General features: G+C 56.6%; 1 protein-coding gene across 5 annotated transcripts in view; it reads right to left on the bottom strand.

The window, feature by feature from the left end:
* Window positions 1-2,775: 2,775 nt before the first annotated feature.
* Window positions 2,776-22,176, bottom strand: part of BMP1 (bone morphogenetic protein 1) — a 48,021-nt gene continuing 28,620 nt past the window's right edge. For 2 of the 5 annotated variants that reach the window (XM_025394028.1, XM_025394027.1), the window contains exons 10-20: window positions 21,012-21,128; window positions 20,598-20,743; window positions 20,269-20,464; window positions 19,505-19,630; window positions 18,254-18,414; window positions 17,693-17,873; window positions 13,321-13,446; window positions 8,100-8,227; window positions 7,569-7,782; window positions 5,398-5,648; window positions 2,776-3,513 (exon numbers count right to left, since the gene is read on the bottom strand). In XM_025394028.1, coding sequence (XP_025249813.1) covers window positions 3,379-3,513; window positions 5,398-5,648; window positions 7,569-7,782; window positions 8,100-8,227; window positions 13,321-13,446; window positions 17,693-17,873; window positions 18,254-18,414; window positions 19,505-19,630; window positions 20,269-20,464; window positions 20,598-20,743; window positions 21,012-21,128 — 1,781 coding nt within the window. In that variant the 3' untranslated portion in view covers window positions 2,776-3,378. Of the gene's footprint in view, window positions 3,514-5,397; window positions 5,649-7,568; window positions 7,783-8,099; window positions 8,228-13,320; window positions 14,133-17,692; window positions 17,874-18,253; window positions 18,415-19,504; window positions 19,631-20,268; window positions 20,465-20,597; window positions 20,744-21,011; window positions 21,129-22,176 lie in introns of those variants that run through there. The other 3 variants (XM_025394026.1, XM_025394029.1, XM_025394030.1) reach the window with 2 other exon arrangements.

Below are 22,176 nucleotides of genomic sequence, written 5' to 3'. Positions count from 1 at the left end.
TTGTCCCTGGAAGCTGCCACATCTCTGCTGAGGGTTCCAGTCACTTCAATTGCCTGGTGCCCTGCCCTCTGACTGCTTCGGAGACAAGACGTTGGATTTTCAAATCTGTCTCTCAGGACATGGCAGGAAGGGTGCTGGGGACAGGTGATAGGTTTAGGGAGCAGAGGACCGGGGGGGGCAGCGGGCCAGTGTCACCGAGCTAAGCGTGGCAGAGCCAGGTCTCCTGACTGCCAGGCTCATGCTGCCCTCTTGGCCGAGGGCTCCAGAAAGTCTGAAGCTCCCAGGGATGTGCTTACCTTGACCTGGCTACTGGGGCTGGGAGTGTAGGGTCGGGGCAGCTGCATCCTGGCTTTTCCCATGTGAATGCTTATCATGAGTGCAGGACTCCGGGGGACCTCAGCTAAGCCCCCAGGGGACCTCAGGTGCTGGACACAGGAGGAGCAAGTGTACCTTCCTCTACCATGGAATCACTTGCGCAGAGGGGCAGCTGCACTGGGTGGGGGTGGGAGGCTCATCTAGAACCCTGGGCAGCTAGAAGGTGAGGGTAGGCTGGGCCCGCAGAATGCATCAATTTATCAGATTCTGAAATACGCATCAGTGGCCTGCAACCAGCGCCTGAGGGGCTTCCGTCACCTGAGGAGGCAGATCCTTGCTCCTCCTCCACTTCGTCCTCTTCCTCTCCATCCTCTCCCTCCTTTCTCCCCGCCTCCTCCTCTCCAGCCACCATCTTGTCTTCCTCAGAACTCTCCAGCCTCCGTCCTCTGAGTGTTCCTCCTCTTCCTCCCTGTCCTCTTCCTCTTCGTCCTCCCCTCTCCTCCCTCTCTATCAAATGGATACCCTTATCCTTGCTTTGGGCTGCCTCCTGCCCGATTGCAAGCCCTTGGGGGTGGACATCTGGGCATCCAGACAGGCCTGTACCCCTGCTTCTTGGCTGACCAGGGCAGAGGATCTGAAACTGCCATGTGGACCTCCTTGGTGGTCTTCAAAATCTTTGTTCACTCCATGGGGTGGGTTGGGAGCGCCCACTGTGGCTGGGGCTCCTGCACTGCGTCAGTTTTGGTGTGGGTGGTCTCCAAGATACTCTGTGCCAAAGTTCTCCTGGCTGGGCCTTCCCTCGACCTAGGGCACTACAGCCCCTTGCCTACCTCTGAAGAGGGGCCTATGGAACGTCTGGAGGGCTCGCTGGGCGGGTTCTTGAGTTGCTGGAGGAACCTGTGTTTGTGGGTGATGGAGTGTTGAGTCGTGTGCCCAGGTGGCTGCATGGGTTATCCTGAGCCTGCCTCTAGCTGGCGGTTGCTGTCCATAAGGACCTTGTTTGGGGTGGGGGGGCCCAATGTATCTCTGTGGGTTGGAGCCCCTGCCTGGACAGGGTTATGACCCTGGCCTATGAGCTGGGACTGTGGTCCTTGGAGCTTCCGAAGGACCCAGAGGGCTGGTAAGGAGACCTATGGCCACTGACCACCAACTTCGTGGCAGAGCTCATGCCAAGTGGGTGGGCAGTGTCTGGGTGAGATGCCCAGGCAGCTGCACAAGTGTAGGGATCCTTCCATTCTGTCATGGCCCTCCAGGCTGTCCTGAGCCTCCTTTTCAGAGGAAGAAGCAGCAGGGAGGAGAGGCTGTGACATCACAGCCTGTGACTTTACTGGCGCAACAAGCAGTAACTCCTCTGGGCACCTCTAGCTCTCTCTTAGGGCCCCGGGGCCACACTGGTGGTCAGGCCTGGAGGAGACAGCTGCAGCCTGAGCAGTAGAGCAGGCTGGTTTCCTGGAAGAAGAGGGCCCTGTGTACACATCCGACACTCGCAGCGTGCCTGCTTTCCACTACTACCTTCTGCTTAAAGAGCCAAGATGGAGTCCCCCATGCCAGGCTGCTTCCGGGGAGTGGGGGCCCCTGCAGGTCCAGACAGCATCTGGCACAGCCTCAGGAAGGAGCCAGGAAAAGCCTGCCAGTCCACTGAAGGCTCTAGGAAACCCTGGGGCTTGCAGCAGGCCACCTAGCTCTCCCTGGACCCTGGGAGCAGCCAGCCCGGGCGTAAGAGCTGGGGCTGCTCTGGGCTTTCTTTCCCTTTGAGAGCCACGTAGAAAGAGGGGAGAGAGGGAACTGAGATGTGATTTCTCCTCCTGGCCTCTGGGAGGCACAGGTCTGGGATGGGGAAGCGGGGTGGGCAATGGCAGGGAGGAGGAGGCCGGACAAGACATAGCTTTGGGTCGCCTGGGAAGAGGGGCCAGAGCTGGGATGTTTGCTCAGTGGCTGCTGAGCTCTGGCTCTTGTCTCCACGAAGACAGGGGGATCCATGGGGAGCGGCACTTGGCATCTGACTGGCAGGAAGGCAGGCACCAGGGGCCAACTGGACCTGTCCTAGCTGATGTGGGTTCTCTGGCCCCCGTTTGCTCACCTAGGTGGACACCCTTGCAGCCCATCTGCTCCTTCCCCAGATGCAGAGACAGAAAACCCAGACGGACAGACACCCCTGACCCCTTTCACATCCTTCTTCCCTCCCTACCAAACAGCCTCTTTATGGAATGTTCCACCCCTCCCCTCATGTGGGAGGACCGCAAGCAGAGCATGTGGTGTGTGTGCGCGCTGTGATGGGTGCCTGCGAGAACATGTGTGCCTGAGTGTGAAATCACACCCTCGGGGGCCTGGGATCAGGGGAGGGAAGGGCAGTCCACGATGCCAGGTGCCCTGGCCGCGTGCCGGCTTCCACAGCAAGCCCATACATCTGGAACATGACAGCCCCGCCCCCACGGCCCAGACAGCATCTGGCACAGGATATTGGCTGTAACACTTTCGGTTTATTGGCTGTGGTGCCCTGGTGTGGCTGACCGGCCACTGGGCCTGAGAGAAGCCCTGTCTTGTTCCTCCATCCCCTCCCCATCAGCTTCCCACAGCGGCTCCTGGGGGACACACACAGACACTTGTGCCCCAGGAAACTGGGGGGTGTAGTGGGGGCTCAAAATAAAACCAAATCGAGGCTGGAGCAGGGGTGGGAAATGAACATTACAATGAAGATAATGCCCCCGGCGATACACAATACAGCGTGTAGACACAGGGACGGCAACGGGGTCCTGCTGACATTCCTTCTTGCCACCAGGCAGGGCCCCCGAAGAGAGGAATGGTGACTTTGAAATGTCTTGGGGAAGCTCTGCTCCCCGGCCCCGGCCCCGGCCCCTTGCTGGTCGAGGGGTTGTGGGGAAGTGGCTTACGCCGGAGTCCAGTTCCCCCCACCTCCTATGGACAGTCTCACCGGGCCATTGGCCCTGCAGGTCCTGGGGCCTGGGGGAGAGGTATGGTGCGTCGCCTTCCGCCCACCCCCACTGTCCAGTCTAAGTGACCAAGGGCAGCAGGCTCCGGTCCCCGCCCCTGTTCAGGCAGTGGTCACTTCCTGCTGTGGAGTGTGTCCTGGAACTTGGTGCTGGTGTATCGCAGGTGGAAACCTTTTTTGGTGATGGTGTCATCTGAGTGGAACTTCACCAGGACAGAATCTCCCGCCGAGTACACCTCCTCAGGAGGCTGGCAGAGAAAAGGGATGGGGTAAGGTGGAGGAAGAGGGGCTGGGGCTGCTCTCCTGTCTCCCCAAGATCCCCGGCTCTGAGGGGCAGGAGGCTCCCGGGCAGCCACCAGATTCTCCCCGCCCCTTGAAGCATGGGGCTTCTTGCTAGTTTAATGAGGAACCTGGGGAGGGGAGAAGGCGTGGGCTGAAGAGAACTAAGTTCCTGTAAACCCAGCTCTACTATAACTACTAACTGAGTTGTGTAGTCTCAGGCAAGCCACCTCCCATCTCTGGGCCTCACTTCCCTCAGCCACAAACAGGAGCAAAAGCTCTCTGCTCTCCATGCCTAGGACGGGTGCTAGGGAAGAGCAAAGGGCCGGACTGATGTCAAAGTATTTTGCAAAGGGAGGGGTTCTTTGAATGGCATGACTTCCTGCCGTCCCAGCGGACTCTTAGGGAAGACAGCACGGCCACTTCTCTGCTGGAGTGTGGAGGAAGTTTTGGGGAGAAGCACAGTGTCCCCCAGACCTGGACTCTGCCGTCCCTACACCTCGCCCCGCCTCTCCTCTGGCACCTGGCCAAGGTCTGCTCCCAGGCCCTTCTTAGATGCCTCCTGCAAGCCTACTGAGTGAGGTCAGGCGGCAGAGCATCGGACGTCAACACCCTGGCCTTCCAGGCACAGAAGAAATCATTTCTGAGAACCTTGAGGACATTCCCAGTAGTTGTGCCAGGAGGCCTTGATCCTTCCCCAAGTCCCTTTGGTGGACTCAGCCTGGGGGAGGTCTCTGGAAGAAGACACCTGGGGACATCCAATTTCGTGTGTGATTCAGAAGAAAGAGCAAAGAGGGGAGGGGACACTAGCCTGGCAGCCAGGGGACACCAGGGCAGCCAAGCTGCTTCAGACTCCACCTTGTCCCAGCCCCTGCCAGCCACACGAGGGCTAAAGCTCTGCTTCTGGGGAAGGTTGGGCCAATGCTGGGTCCAGCAGCTGCTGCAGCTTCCAGGAGCTTTAACCCTTCCTGGGGCACCCAGGCTGCCTGGGACACAGCCATGGGATAGGCAGGGGGCCAGGGAGGTGACAGGAGGGACAGTGTGTTTCAAAGGGCATGCAAGCTGGTGGGCCTGTGTGTGTGTGTGTGTGTGTGTGTGTGAGACAGAGAGAGAGAGGGTGGCGGGGGGGAAGAGAGAGAGATGGGTAGGAAGAAAAGTCTGTCTCTTTGAAATCCTCAGGAAAGGACAAGAAAAAAAAAAAAAGAAGCTGCAAGCTCTTACAGGGAGGAAAATAAATCCTCCGCATAAGGCTAGCCCATGTCCTTAGGTAAAAGCCCATCAAGTTGAATTTTGCTCATTGCCTCTGAATGTGCCATTTTATGGACCAAGAAGCAGTGCCCAGGGGCCACTGGGACAGCAGCAGGAAGAGCTTTGGGACAAGCTGGCCTCTCACCAGGAGGAGAAATTGGCAGAGGAAATGAAAAGGGTATTTATGGCTCCAGCAAAAGGACTGGTGAGGGCCACTCCGCTCAGGCCCCCTGTCCCAGGCTCTGGTACCAACCTCTGCCCCCCATTTCAGGCCCTGGTGGGCTGCCTTGGAGGAGGGGTAAGGAAAGGAGGGACAGGGGAAGCTCCATCCCTTGCAGGCCCTGGCCAACTGGTTCTGAAGCAGGCCTGGGTCAGAGGCCATAGGAACCTCTAGGTTGCCCAGAAAGGACTGGGTTTCCTAGATCGGGGATGAGGCAGTGTCTTTGAGCAGCCCCAACCAGGCTGGGCCTCTGGGTGCAGCACCACGCGCGTGCTGCACTCAACTTCCGGGGCCTGTGTGGGCGCTAGGTCTTGGGGATTGGGACAAGAAGGGTGGAGGACAGTGTGGGGCATGGGTTCAGGAGGGCAAGGGGCAGGGGCCTCACCCCTGAGCCACAGTAGCGCCCCAGCCTGGGGGCTGTGCTGTCGTAGCCGTCGAAGAGTTCCATGTAGTCGTAGCCGCAGTCAGTCTCCTCCTCCACCTCAAAGGTCTGGAACACGAGCTCCACGCCGTAGCCTTCCTCCGCCACAATGACCCACTCACAGTCCACACCCCCAGGGTAGTTGTTGTCGCCAAACTGGGCGTGGGAGTAAAGGTCCTTGGTCTTCACATCTGCCCGTACCTGGCCCCCGCACTCTGTAGAGGACAAGATTGGCCACCAGCCCTGAGCACCAGAGGTGCCAGGCTCCATGGCGTGCCATGCCGAATCCTCATGGCAGGGTGGAGGCCTAGACGAAGGCCACATGGCCAGTGACGGGTGGGTGGGGGTCTGGCCCAGAACAGTGCTCTGCTGCCCCATCTCTAAATAAAGGGACCTTGGCCCTAGGTTGAGGGGGACAGGCGGTGAGGCTCGCTGAGAGGAAGGCAGCGTGGAGCGGCGGCACGAGGCACCACACACTTTGTCTAAAGAGGACATTGCTCATTTGCTCCAGCTGACGGCTGTCATGGAAGAATGTGGGCCCAGTGTTGCCGCAGCTTCCATTTTCAGGAGAGAAGCCGTACATCTGGGTTTTATATGAAAACCCCTACCTTTTAAGCGTTGGCTCACATTTAAAAAAAACACAGCCTGGGCCAAACATAGCAGGTCTGAGGGCCAGATGGAGTTCCAGGCCTCCGGTTTGTGACCCTGTGCTGGGAGGGGCAGAGGACAGTGCATGGGGCCACCCTCCTCCCCAGGCCCTCTGGCCTCTGTGCACCTGGCACTCAGGTCTGCCTAGAGGAGCTGGGGAGAGGGCCAGGTCGGGCTGGGTCAGGGACTGAGTTGAAGGGGAAGAGGAGAAGCTGTGGACCGTCAGCTCTGGGGATGCCCTGACAGGTGGCTCAGGACCCAAGAGGAGACTGCAAAGCTCCCTCGTGGCATCCTTGGTCTGGCACTCAAGGCGTCCCCCTGGGTTCCAGCCTTTCTCTACAACCACATCATTCCCGCCACCTGCGGTCCTCACACACCCGTTGCTCCGGCCAAACCAAATGACCTGCTGTCACCTGGGCACACCCTGGGCTTGGGCTGGGGTTGCGTCTCTGCCTGGGTACCTCCCCCTGCCTTGAATGCCTCTATCAGCTCATGCCCAGTTAGGCCGGGGTACCTTTCTTCCTGCCTGGCTCCCGCTTGGACTCATGCTGTCACGGGCGGTGCCTGCCTTGTCTCTCTCCTGGACTGTGAGTTCCTAGTATGGGGTTGGGAGCAGGAGTGAAGGGCTCATGCCTGATTCAGGTCACGTGCCCCTCAGTCCTCTCGCAGAGGGGAGCTCAGTCCATGGCTGCTGAATAAGCAAGTGAAAGCCGAGCAAGCCCCTCGAGGGCTGGGATCTTTGCTTGGTCTGTTTGTGGGACCTGCATTTAGGATACAGCCTCATCCATACTACATGTCAATAAGTATCAGGAGACTAGGCTGGGCATGGTGGCTCACGCCTGTAATCTCAGCACTTTGGGAGGCCAAGGCCAAGGATCACCTGAGGTCAGGAGTTTGAGACCAGCCTGGCCAACATGATGAAACCCTGTCTCTACTAAAAATACAAAAATTAGCTGGGCATGGTGGCGGGCTTCTGTAATCCCAGCTACACAGGAGGCTGAGGCAGGAGAATCACTTGAACCCAGGAAGTGGAGGTTGTAGTGAGCCAAGATCAAAGCACTGTGCTCCAGCCTGGGCAACAAAGCAAGACTCCATCTCAAAAAATAAAAAATAAATAAAAATAAAAATAAATAAATAAATAAATATCGGAGAATGAATAGAGTATATTTCAGAGTTGGTGTGTGGCTGGGCTGCTGCGGTGGCCAGCATGCTCTCAGGGGGACCTCTGGGGGCTTTCCTCACTGTCCCTGAGTTCCCTAACCTCTCCTGCCCATCGTCATCACTGCCATCCTAATCCCTAACCACATCCTCCTATCCCTGCCTCCCAGGCCTGGTTCTCAGGACACGATGTTTGCATCACCCACACCCCCGGCCCTGGGTCACAGGGCTCAGTCCCTCTATGCCTTCATACCCGCTTTGTAACCCCCGACTCTACCCCTGTCTTAGAGACCAGGCTCAGCAAAATCTCCCACAACCAATGACAGCACCTGTGCCGTGGGAAGCCTGGAAGCCCTTTCGCTGGACCGAGTTATCTGAGTAGAAGCGCAGGAACATGCGGCTGCCTGTGGCCAGGACGGGCTCAGGCTTCTTGCTCCCACAGAAGCGGCCGAGGACGGGGGCCTTGGCGTCTCGCCCGTCGAACACCTCCAGGTGGTCGTAGGCACACTCAGGTTGGGACTCGATGTCCATCTCCATGAAGGTCTAGGGGGATGAGGAAGGAGCACAGATTAAAAATTTGCCTGGAGGGCAGGTGGGGCGAGGACGGGGGCCCCAAACCTAGGCCTCACGGACACCCATGGGAGTGGCCACAGCTGGGGATGACAATGAAGGAGGTCCCAGGAATAGGGCAAAGGCAGGGATGCCCCTAACTTATACTGGGAAAGGGGCTCTGTCCAGGCCAGACGGGGTCTCCTGGGGATACCAGGCCTCTGGGCTCAGCCTGCAGCCTGTGTGGCTCTGGGCATTGCCTCTGACTGGGGGTGGCCACACCACATAAGGAGTGGGGAGGGTCCCCTTACCAGCTTGACCCGGTGCCCGGGGGTGCTGGAGATGGCCCACGTGCACTCCTTCTTGCTGGGATACTTGTCAGGCCAGTTGGGGCTGGTGATGGTACCACTGGTGGATGTCACCTTGTGGTCACAGCCGGCTGCAGGGAAGCGAGTGACGGAAGGGGATAGAGAGGGACCCCAAGCTCCAATGCCTCCTGCCCCCCTCCTTCCTTCCATCTCTTGTCCCACTTATGAATGGGATGGCAGGCAGGCATCATTTCTTTTTCATGAGGTTATCTGTGTCTGGGGAAAATCTAGCTGCCTGATTCCTACGAGAGCCTTGAGGGAGGCCTCACATGGCAGCACTCATGAAGCAGCCATCACAGGCTCCCCTGGACCTTTGTAGGTATTGGGCCACAGTGGTCACATCACCTGTGCCTCTCCATTTTTCTTTTCTTTCTTTCTTTTTTTTTTTCGAGATGGAGTCTCACTCTGTTGCCCAGGCTGGAATGCAGTGGTGTGATCTCTGCTCACTGCAACCTCTACCTCCCAGGTTTAAGCGATTCTCCTGCCTTAGCCTTCTCAGTATCTTGGATTACAGGCGTGCGCCACCATGCCCAGCTAAATTTTGTATTTTTAGTAGAGATGGGGTTTTGCCATGTTGGCCAGGCTGGTCTCACCACCTCAGGTGATCTGCCCACCTTGGCCTCCCAAAGTGCTCGGATTACAGGCGTGAGCCACTATACCTGGCTAATTTTTGTATTTTTAGTAGAGACAGGGTTTCACCATGTTGGCCAGGCTGGTCTTGAACTCCTGGCCTCAAGTGATCCGCCTGCCTAGGCCTTCCAAAGTGCTGGGATTACAGGCATGAGCCACTGCACCCGGCTGACCTGTGCCCCTTCTTGAAGCTGTCATCCACTGATCTCCAGCAGCCTGGACAGTCACAGGGGACTTTGACACCTGACTCAGTTCTCCCCACCCCCACTCCTGCTACCCTCCCAGGTGAAGTCAACAGACACATAATGGTCCACCCAAGACGGCCTCTCAGTTCCTTGAGGGCTTTGTCATCATCCACTGTTTCTCCATATCACAAACACATCACCCCTCTGTGGCCACTTCCTGTTCCTTGGGGTGCTCAGGACCTCACCTTCCTGACCATGGTCATTCGGCTTCATTAAAATTAAAAAACAAAAACAAAAACCGGTTCTCACTTTGCTACGCAGGCTGGAGTGCAGTGGTGCGATCACAGCTCACCATAGCCTTGAGCTCCCAGGCTCGAGTGATCCTCCTGCCTCAGCCTCCCGAGTAGCTGGGACTACAGGCATGCCACCTGGGTAATTTTTTTCATTTTTAGTTTTTGTAGAGATGGGGTCTCACTATGTTGCCCACGCTGATCTCAAACTCCTGGTTTCAAGCGATCCTCCTGCCTCAGCTTCCCAAAGTGCTAGGGTCACAGGCATGAGCCACTGTGCCCGGCTGGCCTCTTAGACCTCCAGGGTCTTGATCTTTCCATTCTCTCCCAGTATTTCCTCCTCGATTGACTTAACTGACTGCAGGGCTGACCACTCAGCCTGCTCCTCTGCACCCTGTGTGGCCCTGCATCTCCGGCTCTGCACAGCACCATCTTAGAAAACCCCACCTGTGGCTCCATCCTCACCTGGGCCCCCAGACCACTTGACACTCTTTGGATTTGGCCTTTACCAGCTCTATCTCTCACCTCCTTAGTAACTGCTGCCAACATCCAGCCCCCTCCTCAAGCCACTGTGTCAGCTCCCAGTGGTAGACCACCTCTCTCCTACCTCCTGAGAAAGCCAGGGCCCTCCACTACGAATGCTTTCAACCTCCGGACTCTGACCTGCAAACCCACCTGCCCTGCTGCCCTGCAGCCTCAAGTGTCCCTCCTCCCCGTCAGGATGGACTGCCCTTCTGGGAGCCGCAGCTCATTGCTGCCCACACCTGGGAACCCTCACACCACAAATGATCCAGCCTCACGCTCTCCCTCAGCTCTGCAGCCTCAGAACCTTCACACATCCTGAAAGAGCTCTCCCAGGCCCCTCCAGCTACAGCCCATCCTCTCTCCTTTTCTTTCCAGCTTGTCTTCCGGAACACTTGCTATGGCCACTCTCACTGCCGATCTCCTCAATCCACGGCAATCTGACTTCTGCCTCTGAAAAGCATGGCTTCGGCCGGGCGCGGTGGCTCAAGCCTGTAATCCCAGCACTTTGGGAGGCCGAGGCGGGTGGATCACGAGGTCAGGAGATCGAGACCATCCTGGCTAACACGGTGAAACCCCGTCTCTACTAAAAAATACAAAAAACTAGCCGGGCAAGGTGGCGGGCGCCTGTAGTCCCAGCTACTCGGGAGGCTGAGGCAGGAGAATGGCGTAAACCCGGGAGGCGGAGCTTGCAGTGAGCCGAGATCCCACCACTGCACTCCAGCCTGGGCGACAGAGCAAGACTCCGTCTCAAAAAAAAAAAAAAAAAAAAAGGCATGGCTTCCCCCACCCAATTTTTTTTTTTTTTTTTTTGTAGCCGGGGGGGGACAGGGTCTTGCTCTGTTGCCCAGGCTGGAGTGAAGTGGCGCGATCCTGGCTCACTGCAACCTCCGCCTCCCAGGTTCAAGCAATACTTGCACCTCAGCCTCCCAAGCAGCTGGGACTACAGGCTTGCCATGTTGCCCAGGCTGGTCTTGAGCTCCTGAGCTCAGGCAATCCGCCCCCTTCAGCTTCCCAAAGTGCTGGGATTATAGGCATGAGCCACCACGCCCGGCCCCAACTCAAATTAAAAAGCTGATGATCATTATTCATGATCATATCATCGGACATGTTTCACTCGGGGAAACAGGCGGCCAGGCACTATGGCTGGTGGGGAAAAGGATGGGCAAGATACAGCACGAGAGCCCCGAAAACAGGGCCCTCGCAAGTCCCTGGTGGAGGCAGGTGAAGCTCCTGTCTACCCACACTTGAACCATGAGCTGTCACCATTACCCATCGGTGAGTTCACACAGCTCCCTGCCCTCCCTCTTTGCGCTCTGGCCTTCCATGCCCCCTGTGTTCCTTGCACGCCCATGTCTCTCCCCAGCTAGGCTGCAATCTCCATGGGAACAGAGGGGCTCCTGTCTTGAATTCCCTACAGATCTTTGCAAAGTGCTGGGTCCTCTGTAGGAATCAGGAAATGCTTACGGATCTGTAATTAACCTACCACCTGAGTAAGAAACCACACGTGCTTCTAAGGTGAATCAGCAGATGGAAAGGTAAACAGTCCATCTTCTCCAGGAGCTTCACCCCTGTCCTGGCTATCTTATGGATTCTGTTCTTTATCAAACAACCTTTTGACACAAGGGAGTACAGAGGCAGAATGTAGTTTAGACAACGTCAGTATAAGGTCCCCTCTAGCTAGTTCCATGACTCAGGAACTGTGTATTTGGGAAGCCTGAAGTCACAGGGTTGGAAGCCCTCGACTGTCCACTGGTTCACTGTTGAGGGCTTCGGTTCTGTGTCTGCTTGTGAGCAGCGCATCTGTTTATACTGGGTTGTCAACCTAACCGGGGTAGGAAGAATCACTTGCCAAGCATGGTGCTAAGGGCTCACAGCCATGTCTGTAAAGCTTAGTACCTTGCAAGGTAGGCAACATTTTTATTATTTTTTAGTTTTTGAAATGGAGTCTTGCTCTGTTGCCCAGGCTGGAGTGCAATGGCATGATCTCGGCTCACTGCAACCTCCGCCTTCCAGGTTCAAGCAATTCTTCTGCCTCAGCCTCCTGAGTAGCTGGGATTACAGGTGCGTGCCACCAGGCCTGGCCAATTTTTTGTATCTTTAGTAGAGACAGGGTTTCATCATGTTTGTCAAGCTGGTCTTGAACTCCTGACCTCAAGTGATCCGCCCACCTTGGCCTCCCAAAGTACTGGGATTACAGGCGTGAGCCACTGTGCCTGGCCTATCATTTTTTTTATCATTTCATGGATGAGGAAACTGAAACACAGAGAGGTTGAGTGACCCACCCAAAGTCACACAGACATTCAGTGGTAGAGGCAAGTCTATGTTGTGCTGCTGGAATTGGACACACCCAGCAGGCAAGGGCCACAGGGGAATCCCTGACTTAGAGCGGGCCTGTGAGGTACCAAGGCCCAGGAGGTATTAGGGGATACTGGTGATGCCCTGAGAGCTGTTTTTATTTTGCTTTATTTATTTATTTATATTTTTATTTGCTTTTTCCCACTCTGTCACCCAGGCTGGAGTGCAGTGGTGTGATCTCGGCTCATGCAGCCTCAACCTCCCCAGACTCAGGTGATTCTCCCACCTCAGCCTTCAGGGTAGCTGGGACTATAGGCGTGCACCACTACACCCAGCTAATTTTTTGTATTTATTGCAGAGATGGGGTTTCGTCATGTTGCCCAGGTTGGTCTTTAACTCCTGGGCTGAAGCAATCTGCCCGCCTCAGCCTCCCAAAGTACTGGGATTACAGGTGTGAACCACTGCGCCGGCCTATTTTACTTTATTTTTAGTTTAAAAACCTGTTTAAAAATAAAATAGAGACAGGGTCTCGCTATGTTGCCTAGGCTGGTCTTGAATGCCTGAGCTCAAGCGATCCTCCTGCCTCGGCCTCCCAAAGTGCTGGGATTACAGGCATGAGCCACCGAGCCCAGCCTACAGCTATTTTTAAATGTGTGCGGGGCTTCACTGCCAGGAAAGCAGTGGCCCTGTTCTGAGCATCCCCAGGGGTTATAAGTGTGACCGATAATGGTAACAGATGCCATTGTGCTTGCAGTGAGCCAGTCCCTGCTTGGGGCATGTCAAGCTCCCAATGCCCCTCTGAGGTGGGTACTATTATTATTATCTACATTTTACGCAGAGCAAACCAAGGCACAGAGAGGGTAAAGAGTCACTCAAAGGCACACAGCTAGCGAAGCAGCAGGGCTGGGCCAGGCCACCTGGCTCTGGAGACTGTGCTCTTACCCACTATCCTTTCTTGCCTCTGTGCCAGTAGGAAGTCACAAAGAGACTTGGACATGGTTTTAAGAAGCGCAAACTAGAAAAGTCTGAAAATGAAGCCTCGAAGCAGCCGTGAGCTCCTCCTCTCCTAATGTGGGCAACAGAAGTGAGTGTGTGACATTGCGGGAGGGGGAACGACGGGGCCTCAGAGATCACTCGGGCCCCAGAATCTAAACGGAGGCCGACAGAGATGACCCGCTGGCCTTCCGCTCCCAGCAGCAGGTCCTTCAAGCCCAGACGCCCCTGGCATGCAGCCCGTACCTTCTTTGCAGTCGTGCTTGTTGTCATGGAGGACGAAGCCACTGCGGCACTGGCACTCATAACTGCCGAACGTGTTGACGCAGTCCTGCTGGCAGCCGCCGTTATCCTTGGAGCACTCGTCCTTGTCTGCAGGGGAGTAAATAAGGGCGGACGCTGGGTCTGTGCAGGGCTGAGGTATGGACGCCCCAGGGGAAGTGGAGGCCTGGCTGGGCTTTCTCCCACCGGGACAGAGCAACAGCTGGCCAGAGCTGGCCAGGCCAGGTGGTGGGGACTGGGAGGCCAGGTGACAAGGGGGTCCAAAGGGGCACTGCGTCCAGCAGGACCAGCTGAGCGGGGCCCAGCTGTGGGGAGAGGAGGACGGGGGTCCGAGCGGACCAGCATGGGTCACCATTACCTGCTTACTGGACAGATGGACAAGTGGAAAAACAGACACATGGACAAGCAGACTGCAAGAGAAAGGAGCAGGACGCAGGGGTCCCTCTTTTACTTCACAACAGGAAATGTCACAGACACCATCAAAATGGGAGGGGGTAGGGCACGGGGAAGGGTCCCCGGTCCGCGGACGGGCACAGTGGGGAGAAGAGAGCACCAGTTCTGTCCGGCCAGAGGGAGGTGGGCCGGAATGGCAGAGTGGAGGCGGGGGGTGGGTGGGCACCAAAGCCCCCATCCCATTCCGTCCAAGGTGAGGTTCCTGAGTAACAAGGGGTCCGGGAGGCCTGGCAGGCCTCACTGGGGGGTCCGGTTTCTTTTCTGCACTCGGAATTTGAGCTGGTGGGGGCGTCCCCGAGGGGGCTGCAGAGCTGGCCTCTTTTCTGAAACGAGAGAGAGAAGGAGAACAGGGACCAAGGGGTGGGGGTGGAGGGCAGGGACCAGGGAGGGACAGCAGTGAAAACCAGACCCAGGGCCTCCGAGGTGGGTCCGAGGGCAGGGTGGGACGGGAGGGCAGGCGGACATACATGCGGGGTGGCCATGTCTGGGCGCAGCCAGGGCACGGAGGGCTGGGTTAGCAGGGGCAGAAGGCACAGCGACGGGACAGAGACAGAGCCTGTGGCAAGAGAAGGCCTGGAGGGATGGCACGCATAGCCCACTAGGTGTGCATTGCATCAGGGAAGGAGAGAACTGGGGAGTCGTCGGTAGAGGGGAGCAGTACTTGGGAAGGGCTGGGAGAGCTCCACTCTGGCTCTCATTCAGGTGGCAACATCTACAGAGTGTGTTAGACACACACACACACTCACAAATACACCTGCAGACCCAGTGCATGGAGGTACTGTTACCCAAATGTGGCAACACAGGTGCTGGTCCACAGGCACACACATACATATGCACACGGTACACACTACCCACACACACACAGACACACTCCTATGTGTGAGGAGGCAGGCACAGATATCAACGCACAGACAGGCACAGATACACCCAGGGACAGGACACATCTGCACACACAGGTGCATGGACACCTAGACCTGGATACAACATCACGTGTAAAGGCAGAGATGTAGCTCATTAGCAGATGGCTGGCAGAGGGGCAACGGCCACGTGTCAGAGACCCACACATACACTCACGCGACAAACACACAATCTGTGCCCCAAAGCCCAGAAGTGCACATGGTCACGGGTGTGTGTGCCACAGCCACATACATTCAGGTCTATCTGTGGTCACTTGGGGGATGGTGTGCATGGCATAGAAGCAGGCATATCCAGGGAAGGTGAGGGATCCCAGTGGACTCCCAGAATTCCCGAGATGAACCATGAGGTGGAAAGATGCCTGCTGGCATTGAACTGGCCAGGCGGGGATCTGTGCAAGGGGGCCTATTCCTGATCCCCATCAGGATAGGGGCCCAAGGGCTGGAACATCGGCTTCCAGAAGGCCCTGCTTCTCCAACCCATGACCAGGTAGGCTAGACCCCGAGGGGCCACAGGAACCCAGGCCAAGAGGTGGAGTCCCCAAGTCCTTCTCAAGGGTTCTTGCTCAGTTAACACATCAGAGGGGGCCTGATCAAGAGCCCTCCATGAGCTGCCTTTGAATCAGCCCTGCAGAAAATGTGGGGGTGAAGGGCACCCTGCAAGCCATCCTGGGGTTCACTGAGGACATCTCCAGTGACTGTGCTAGAAGCTTTGGGGGGTCTAGCTTGTAGACTGAGCAAAGTCTTCACTCCATCCCTTCCTCACATGTGTGCCCTAGAAACCTAGTCCAGTGCCTGGTACACAGCACGGGTAAAATTATACCTGCCAAATACAAATAGACGGGTAAGTGAATGGCTGGATGAATGAGTGGGGGAAAGTGAGTCCTGAGGAAGGCTGCTTCTGTGTCCGGGGCAGGAGTGGGCAGCCTCACCTGGGAGCTGGGGGGAGCAGGTTGCAGGGGGGTGGGGTGGAGGAGGTGGGCATGGGCCCAAGCAAGGAGGTGGCACTCACCCTACAGTGCCCAAATGCCCCGGAAGGTGGCAGGGGTCAGACTGAAGGTCTTCAGGCTCTTTCTTCTCCTTCTTGGCTTAGGGTCTCCTCGGTGGGTGTCCCAAAAGTCCAAATAGCCCCCCTTCTCGGGGGCCAGAGTCAGATGCCCCAGGCCCTGAGGGCTGAGCCTCGATGCCCCCAGTGGGGGTCCTCTGCAGGTTTCTTGTGCGATGGGGCAATGTGTGTGCACAAGTGTGTGCGTGTGGGCGTGTGTGTCTCTGTGCAGGGCTGAGGGTGGGGCGGGCATAGTGTCGACCGGGGCATGGGGGCAGAGCAGTAACTCCAGGCCTGACAGATGTGAGTGTCGGTCCCCTGCCCCCTCCAAGACTGGAGCAACAGAAGGGCAGAAAGAGACGAGAGTAAGCAGGTAATGGTTTCCCGGGGCAGAGCCTGCCCCTGAGCAGGTGTTACATCCTCTCAACCCTCTGGCGAGCACCTCTTAGGAGTCCCAGGTGGGCACAGGGAAGGAAGAAATTGGCCTGGCATGGGGAGGGTCTCAGCAAGCGGGGGCTGGGGGTAGGAGGTCAACGGGCAGAGCAGGGTGGCTGGCAGTGCCAAGCAGGGAGCCAGTGCAGGGGCAGGGGCATGGCATCCAGGGGTCAGGCAGGGGTGCAGGGCAGCCACAGAGGGGGCGGAGGATGCAGGACTCTGGGCGAAGGAGGGGAGAAGGAAGGCAGCATGGACTCGGCCGTGGGCACCTGCCTTCCTGCCTATTCCCTGTCCAGCCCAGCAGGCAGGCCGGGAGTGAGGATCCATGGGCCTGCTCCAGCCAGACCCTGACCTCCCTCTCTCCCCGGCTCCACTCCACTCATGCCCTTCACTTGCATGGGCCTGGGCCCTGTTACCTCTGGGGACCACCAGCTGCCTTACAGCCTCGCCCCAGGGTGAAGGGCTGAGTGATTCACAAAGAAGGGGAGATCTCCTGGACCCGGAGGATCAGCTCAGAGAGGCTGGGCCAGGGGCTGCTGATCACCATTGAGACCACCCGAAGATGGGGCCATCAAAGGCCCAAATGAGGCCAAGGGACTGGAGCCCAGGCCTTAGGTGGGGCAGCTGTCAATCAACATGTGCTAATTGGATCTGAGTTCCTGCCCACCGGCCCAGGGGAGCCCTAAGGCTTTGGTATTGAAGGAAGCAGGTGACTCATCCTTCTCCTTTTTAAAAAAATTTTTAGAAACAGGGTCTGGAGTGAGTGATGAGATCATTGTTCATTGCAGCCTCAAACTCCTGGGCTCAAGCAATCCTCCTATCTCAGCCTCCTAAGTAGATGGGACTACAGACACACATGACTACACCCTGCCAATTTTAAAATTTTTTATAGAGATGGGGTCTTGCTATGTCATCTAGGCTGGTCTTGAACTCCTGGGCTCAAGTGATCCTCCCGCCTCAGCCTCCCTGAGTGCTCGGATTACAGGCGTGAGCCACTGCACCCAGCCACGACTCATCTTTCTGAAGGCCCCAGTATGAACCTATTTGGCTTGTAGAGGGTCTGATTAGAAGCCCGCCACTGCCAGAAACTCTGCCCCACACAGTCCAAGGCAAACACCTGCCTCTCCTCCATCCACCCACGTTCTTGAACTGCCTGTTCCTAGGACCTGCCCTCTCCCAGGCCTTGGCTCGCACAGCTCCTGACACCTGGAATACCCTCTTCTTCACTTCTGGGCGCTGATTTCTGAATGCTTATGTTCTACCCATCCTCAGGCCCCAGCCATTACAGCCCTGAGGGCTCAGGAATAATGGGATTTGGATACCAGAAGGGCTGGCTTGATGGGGGAGTGAAGTGGTGGGGAGCAGGGGGCAGACTCTGCCTGCCTGGCACCAGGGAGGGCTGGGGAGTACAGGGGTGCAGGGGCAGGGAGAAAGGGAGCCCTGTTCTCCGAGGAGAGGCGGGGCTAGGAGCTGGGCAGTCCAGGGATACCTGAGAAGAAGTGGGCCTTGAAGCCCTTTTTGGACACAGTGTTGTCGGACTTGAACTCCACGCGCATGTTGTTGTACTGGGAGGTGATGACCTCGGGCTTCTCAGAACCACAGAACTTGCCATGCAGCTTGGAGTCGGCTGTGAGTCCACTGCGCACCTCCACAAAGTCGTACTTGCACACCTGCAGGGAAGCCCAGCTCCAGGCCCGCCTCCTCCAGGAAGCCTCTCTTGACTACTCCCGCCCTCGGGAAGCTCTCTGCTCTGCACATCCTTTAGCCTTGACTTAGCTGCTCCCCATCACTGGATCCTCCTGTGCTCCCCAAGCCAGCCCTAAGCCCTCCCTTGCTCCACACCCCTCCACACTTCCTCCCACTTGCCACATGTTCCCCCACCCCCTTCAGGGCCCTCCCTCCTGTGTTTCCCGAGCTGAGAGCAGTCTCTCCTTGACATTTGCAGAGTGTTTCTGCTGGGCCTGCTCTCGGAGGACACGAAGCAGGCATCGAGCTGAATGCCCACGCCTCACAGCTTCCTGCCCCACCTCAGCCCCCGGTGGGCACTTACATCATTGCCCTCTGTCTCGAAGAAGTCAAACTGCAGGGAGATGCGGTACTGGGTGGGGGCCACCAGCTGCCAGATGCAGTTCTTGTTGGGGGGGTACTCCTTGGGCCAGCCCGGGCTGGTGATGGAGCCGTTGAGCTTGGTGAGGAATCCGCCACAGGCAGCTGCAGGCACAAGGAAGGTGGCGTCATCTGCGGGGAGCCCCTGCCATGGGAAAGGGCTGAGACGTGGGCTGGGAAGCAGTAAGGAGAAGATGGGGAGCCTGTGGACTCCCCAAGGCTCGGGGACCTGTGTCTGGTCCCTCTGGGGCAGACGGGAGGAGGCAGGGTGGGTTCGGTGTCTTCAAGGGTGAGCCTGTAGGGAGGAGTGGGGGAACTAAGGGGCCAGAAGTGTGGCCATTTCTATCTTCTCTGCAAATGAACAGGCCAAGGATCTGCCAAGAGGGAGTGAGGGGAGTAAGGGGCTCAGGCAAAGCCGTTCAGGGAGGGGTGGTCCTGGGAGGTGCAGGAAAGGGAGTGGCTCAGGGGCATGGCAAGATTGGCCTAGTGAGCTGGAGCCATTAGCCTCGGAGTGCTGTCCCCAGCATCTCGGGACGATGCGTGGAGAGGCGGAAACAGTGCCTGTCCCACAACAGGGGTTTCCCAACCTGTAGATCATAACACCCTGGTGGGTGGTGATATCAATTAGCAGGTCAGATGGTCATTTACAAAAAAACCCCAAAAAACCGTCCAAGAATGAAAAAACAAAACAAACCCAGAGCCAGAATGCAGCCTACAGGGGGACAGCGTGTTCTTGGGGTTGCAATGTGACATGTATTTCTCATCCATGAGCTACGAAAAGAGTGTTGGGGTATCCGTCTAGCTTTTCCAGGAAGGGGGCTGTCCAAGGGCATAAGAAATCTTGGCAGTGACTCAAGCCTGTGATCGCAGCACTTTGGGAGGCCGAGGCAGGAGGAGTACTTGAGGCCAGGAGTTTGAGACTAGCTTTGGCAACAAAGTAAGACCTCATCTCTACAAAAAAGTTTTGAAAATTAGCCGGGCAAGGTGGTGTGCGCCTGTAGTCCCAGCTACTTGGGAGGCGAGGTGAGAGGATTGTTGAGCCCAGGAGTCGGAGGCTGTGGTGAGCTAAGATTGAGCCACTGTACTTTCAGCCTGGGTGACAGAGCAAGAGTCTGTCTAAAAAAAAAAAAAAATCTGGGCAGGTGGGCTGGGGCCAGGGAGAGAACAGGGTCGGAGGCAGTCTGGGGGCACTCACCCTCACAGCGGCGCTTGTCTGGGGCCAGCTCGTACCCGGGGTCACAGCTGCACTTGTAGCTACCCAGGGTGTTGAGGCACCGCTGCTCACAGCCCCCGCGGTTGGGCCGAGAGCACTCGTCCACCTCTGTGGTAGGAAGGAAAGGGTGTCACGGACCCCAGGCAGGGGCCTGGTCGCTCTTCCCACCTCTGCTTGGGAGTCAAGTCCAGGGTCCCTCATGCTTCTTATGACCACCCCTCACCCCCATTCAAGGGAAGAAGTTGGCTGTGAGCCTCACTTGTCCACTCAGCCCCAAGACCCACCCAGCTCCCCAATGGCTGGAACCCCACAGAGGGACCCCACAGAGCCTTCCTTCTGAGCACATGGACTGGGCTGGTGTCTCTCATGTGCCGTTCCTTGACTAAGGACCCCTCTTTCATTTCTCCATCAATCCTTATGTGAAGCCTGTGGCGGATGGACTGTTACTGTGCCCATTTTACAGATGAGAAACTGAGGTTCAGGGAGAATATCCTGCCCAAGGTCACACAGGTAAAAAGAAACCTCCAACTGCCTTTTTTCCTCCCTGTGTCCTACAGTAGGTCCTGCCTCTAATCCACATTGGGGGATCTCTTCTCCCCAGCTAGCCCCAAGCTTCTTAAGGGCACGTCCCTGGGGTCTCACTGGCATCCATATGCCTGCTAGAGTCTCCGTGTTGAATGAGTGAATGAAGAAGGAATGAAGGTCACGGAGCACCTTGGGGCAGGGGAGAGTAGGAGAGGAGGCACCTTTGAAAAAGTTGACGGCAAAGCCCGCTTTGTTAATGGACCCGTCAGAGACGAACTTGAGCCAGAGGCGGCTGGATGTGCTCTTGATGTCATCGGGCTTCTCGTAGCCACAGTATCGCCCGATGAGGGTGCTGCTCTCACTGTGCCCGTCACGCACCTCCAGATAGTCGTAGGCACAGCTGTCGTGGCGCTCAATCTAGGCGTCGAGGCTTCATCAGTGGAAGGGGCTCTGGCTGCCAGAGACCCACCCCCGGGAGCCCAAAGAGAGGCAGCTGTCCCAGGGAGCGAGTGCAGGATTCAAATGTCAGATCACAGGGCCGATGACCTACCTCAAAGGACTGGAATGTGAGGCCCACGTGGAAACCCTCAGACACCTGGATCCGCCAGATGCAGACTTTGCTGGGCCGGTAATCATCTGGGTAGTTGGGTGATTGAATGTGGCCATAGTCCTTTTTCACATCCCCCCCGCAGATGGCTGTGGGGACACAGGATAGGGTGGGAAGGCGTGGTGAGTCAGCATGCTCTGCCCTGCTGGGGAGCTCTTTTCCCCACTCCTCCAGTCCCTCCCATGTCCCCCAGCTTTTCAGTTCCCCACCAACCCCCCAGTCCCAGGCAATCCCATCATTCTCTCTGCTTCTTCCCTTGGGGACCCATGGTCTTGCCCCTCAGGTGCCAGGAGGGAGGTTCTAGGATGCCCAGAGACCTCCTATCTGACCCCTCCCGCCTGCCACCTTCCTCAGTACCTTCGTAGACTGCAAAGAAGCCCTTTCCGACCCAATTGCTGCTGCTGCGGAATTCAACCCAGAGGCGGCTGTCAGTGGAGACGATGGGCTCAGGGAGTTTGGACCCGCAGAAGCGGCCTGCACAGACAGTGTGGATGAAAGAGTGGTGAACCCTGAGGACACCCCCTATAGAGGCCCCACCTCTCCAGGAGGCGTGGGTGCTTGGGCCCTGATCTGTGGCCATCCTACTTCACACATTCTCAAGACTGTACACCCTCCGGTTGGCTTCTGTCTGGTCCAAGGTCCAGCTTGGCTTTGGAGACCCAGAGACCACTTGAGGGATAGGATATGAGTCTATTTCTAAGAGGAAAGGTGGATCTTTATTTTTCATTTTATCTTATTTTATTTTTTTGAGATGGAGTCTCGCTCTGTCACCCAGGCTGGAGTGCAGTGGTGCAATCTCGGCTCACTATAACCTCTGCCTCCTGGATTCAAGAAATTCTCCTGCCTCAGCCTCCCAAGTAGCTGGGACTACAGGCATCTGCCACCATGCCCAGCTAATTTTCATATTTTTAGTAGAGATGAGGTTTTGCCATGTTGGCCAGGCTGGTCTCGAACTCCTGACCTCAGGTGATCCACCCACCTTGGCTTCCCGGAGTGCTGGGATTTCAGGTGTGAGCCACCATGTCTGGCCAAGGTAGATCTTTATAATGTCCAGCTATATATGTGTTCTATTTACCTTTCTAAAGAGCATATTACCATCATATTTACCTTTTCTTATTTGGTCTCTATGCAAAGAAGAGACCAAATCAGAAATAAAATCAGAAATACAATCAGAAATAAACATGGTTTTCTTTACACATTACAAACTGCCCTCACAGACATGCTTTTATTTGTTCAAATGCAAGGGATGCCCCAGGACCCTAAATAAATCCCAGAATCTGGGGACTAGGTCAGAAAATGTCCACTTCGAAATAAAAATGAATAAGAATCAACATAAGTGGATGAGGTCGGCCATCTGTGGAATTCTTTGTAGTCAAGAATCAACTAGGAATGAGTTGTGTGTTCCTAATAAGGCCGGTGTTTCCCAACATTCAGCAACGGACAGAGGGTGCTGGCCCAGGAATGTAAGTTATGAAAAAGAAACTCCCATCTTGGAAAAACACTAACACGTCTGCGAAAGGAA

The sequence above is a fragment of the Theropithecus gelada genome, chromosome 8 (assembly GCF_003255815.1).
Source record: "Theropithecus gelada isolate Dixy chromosome 8, Tgel_1.0, whole genome shotgun sequence".
NCBI lineage: Eukaryota > Metazoa > Chordata > Mammalia > Primates > Cercopithecidae > Theropithecus > Theropithecus gelada.
Note: the sequence above shows the minus strand (reverse complement) of the source record. Positions and strands in the feature narration are given on the sequence as shown.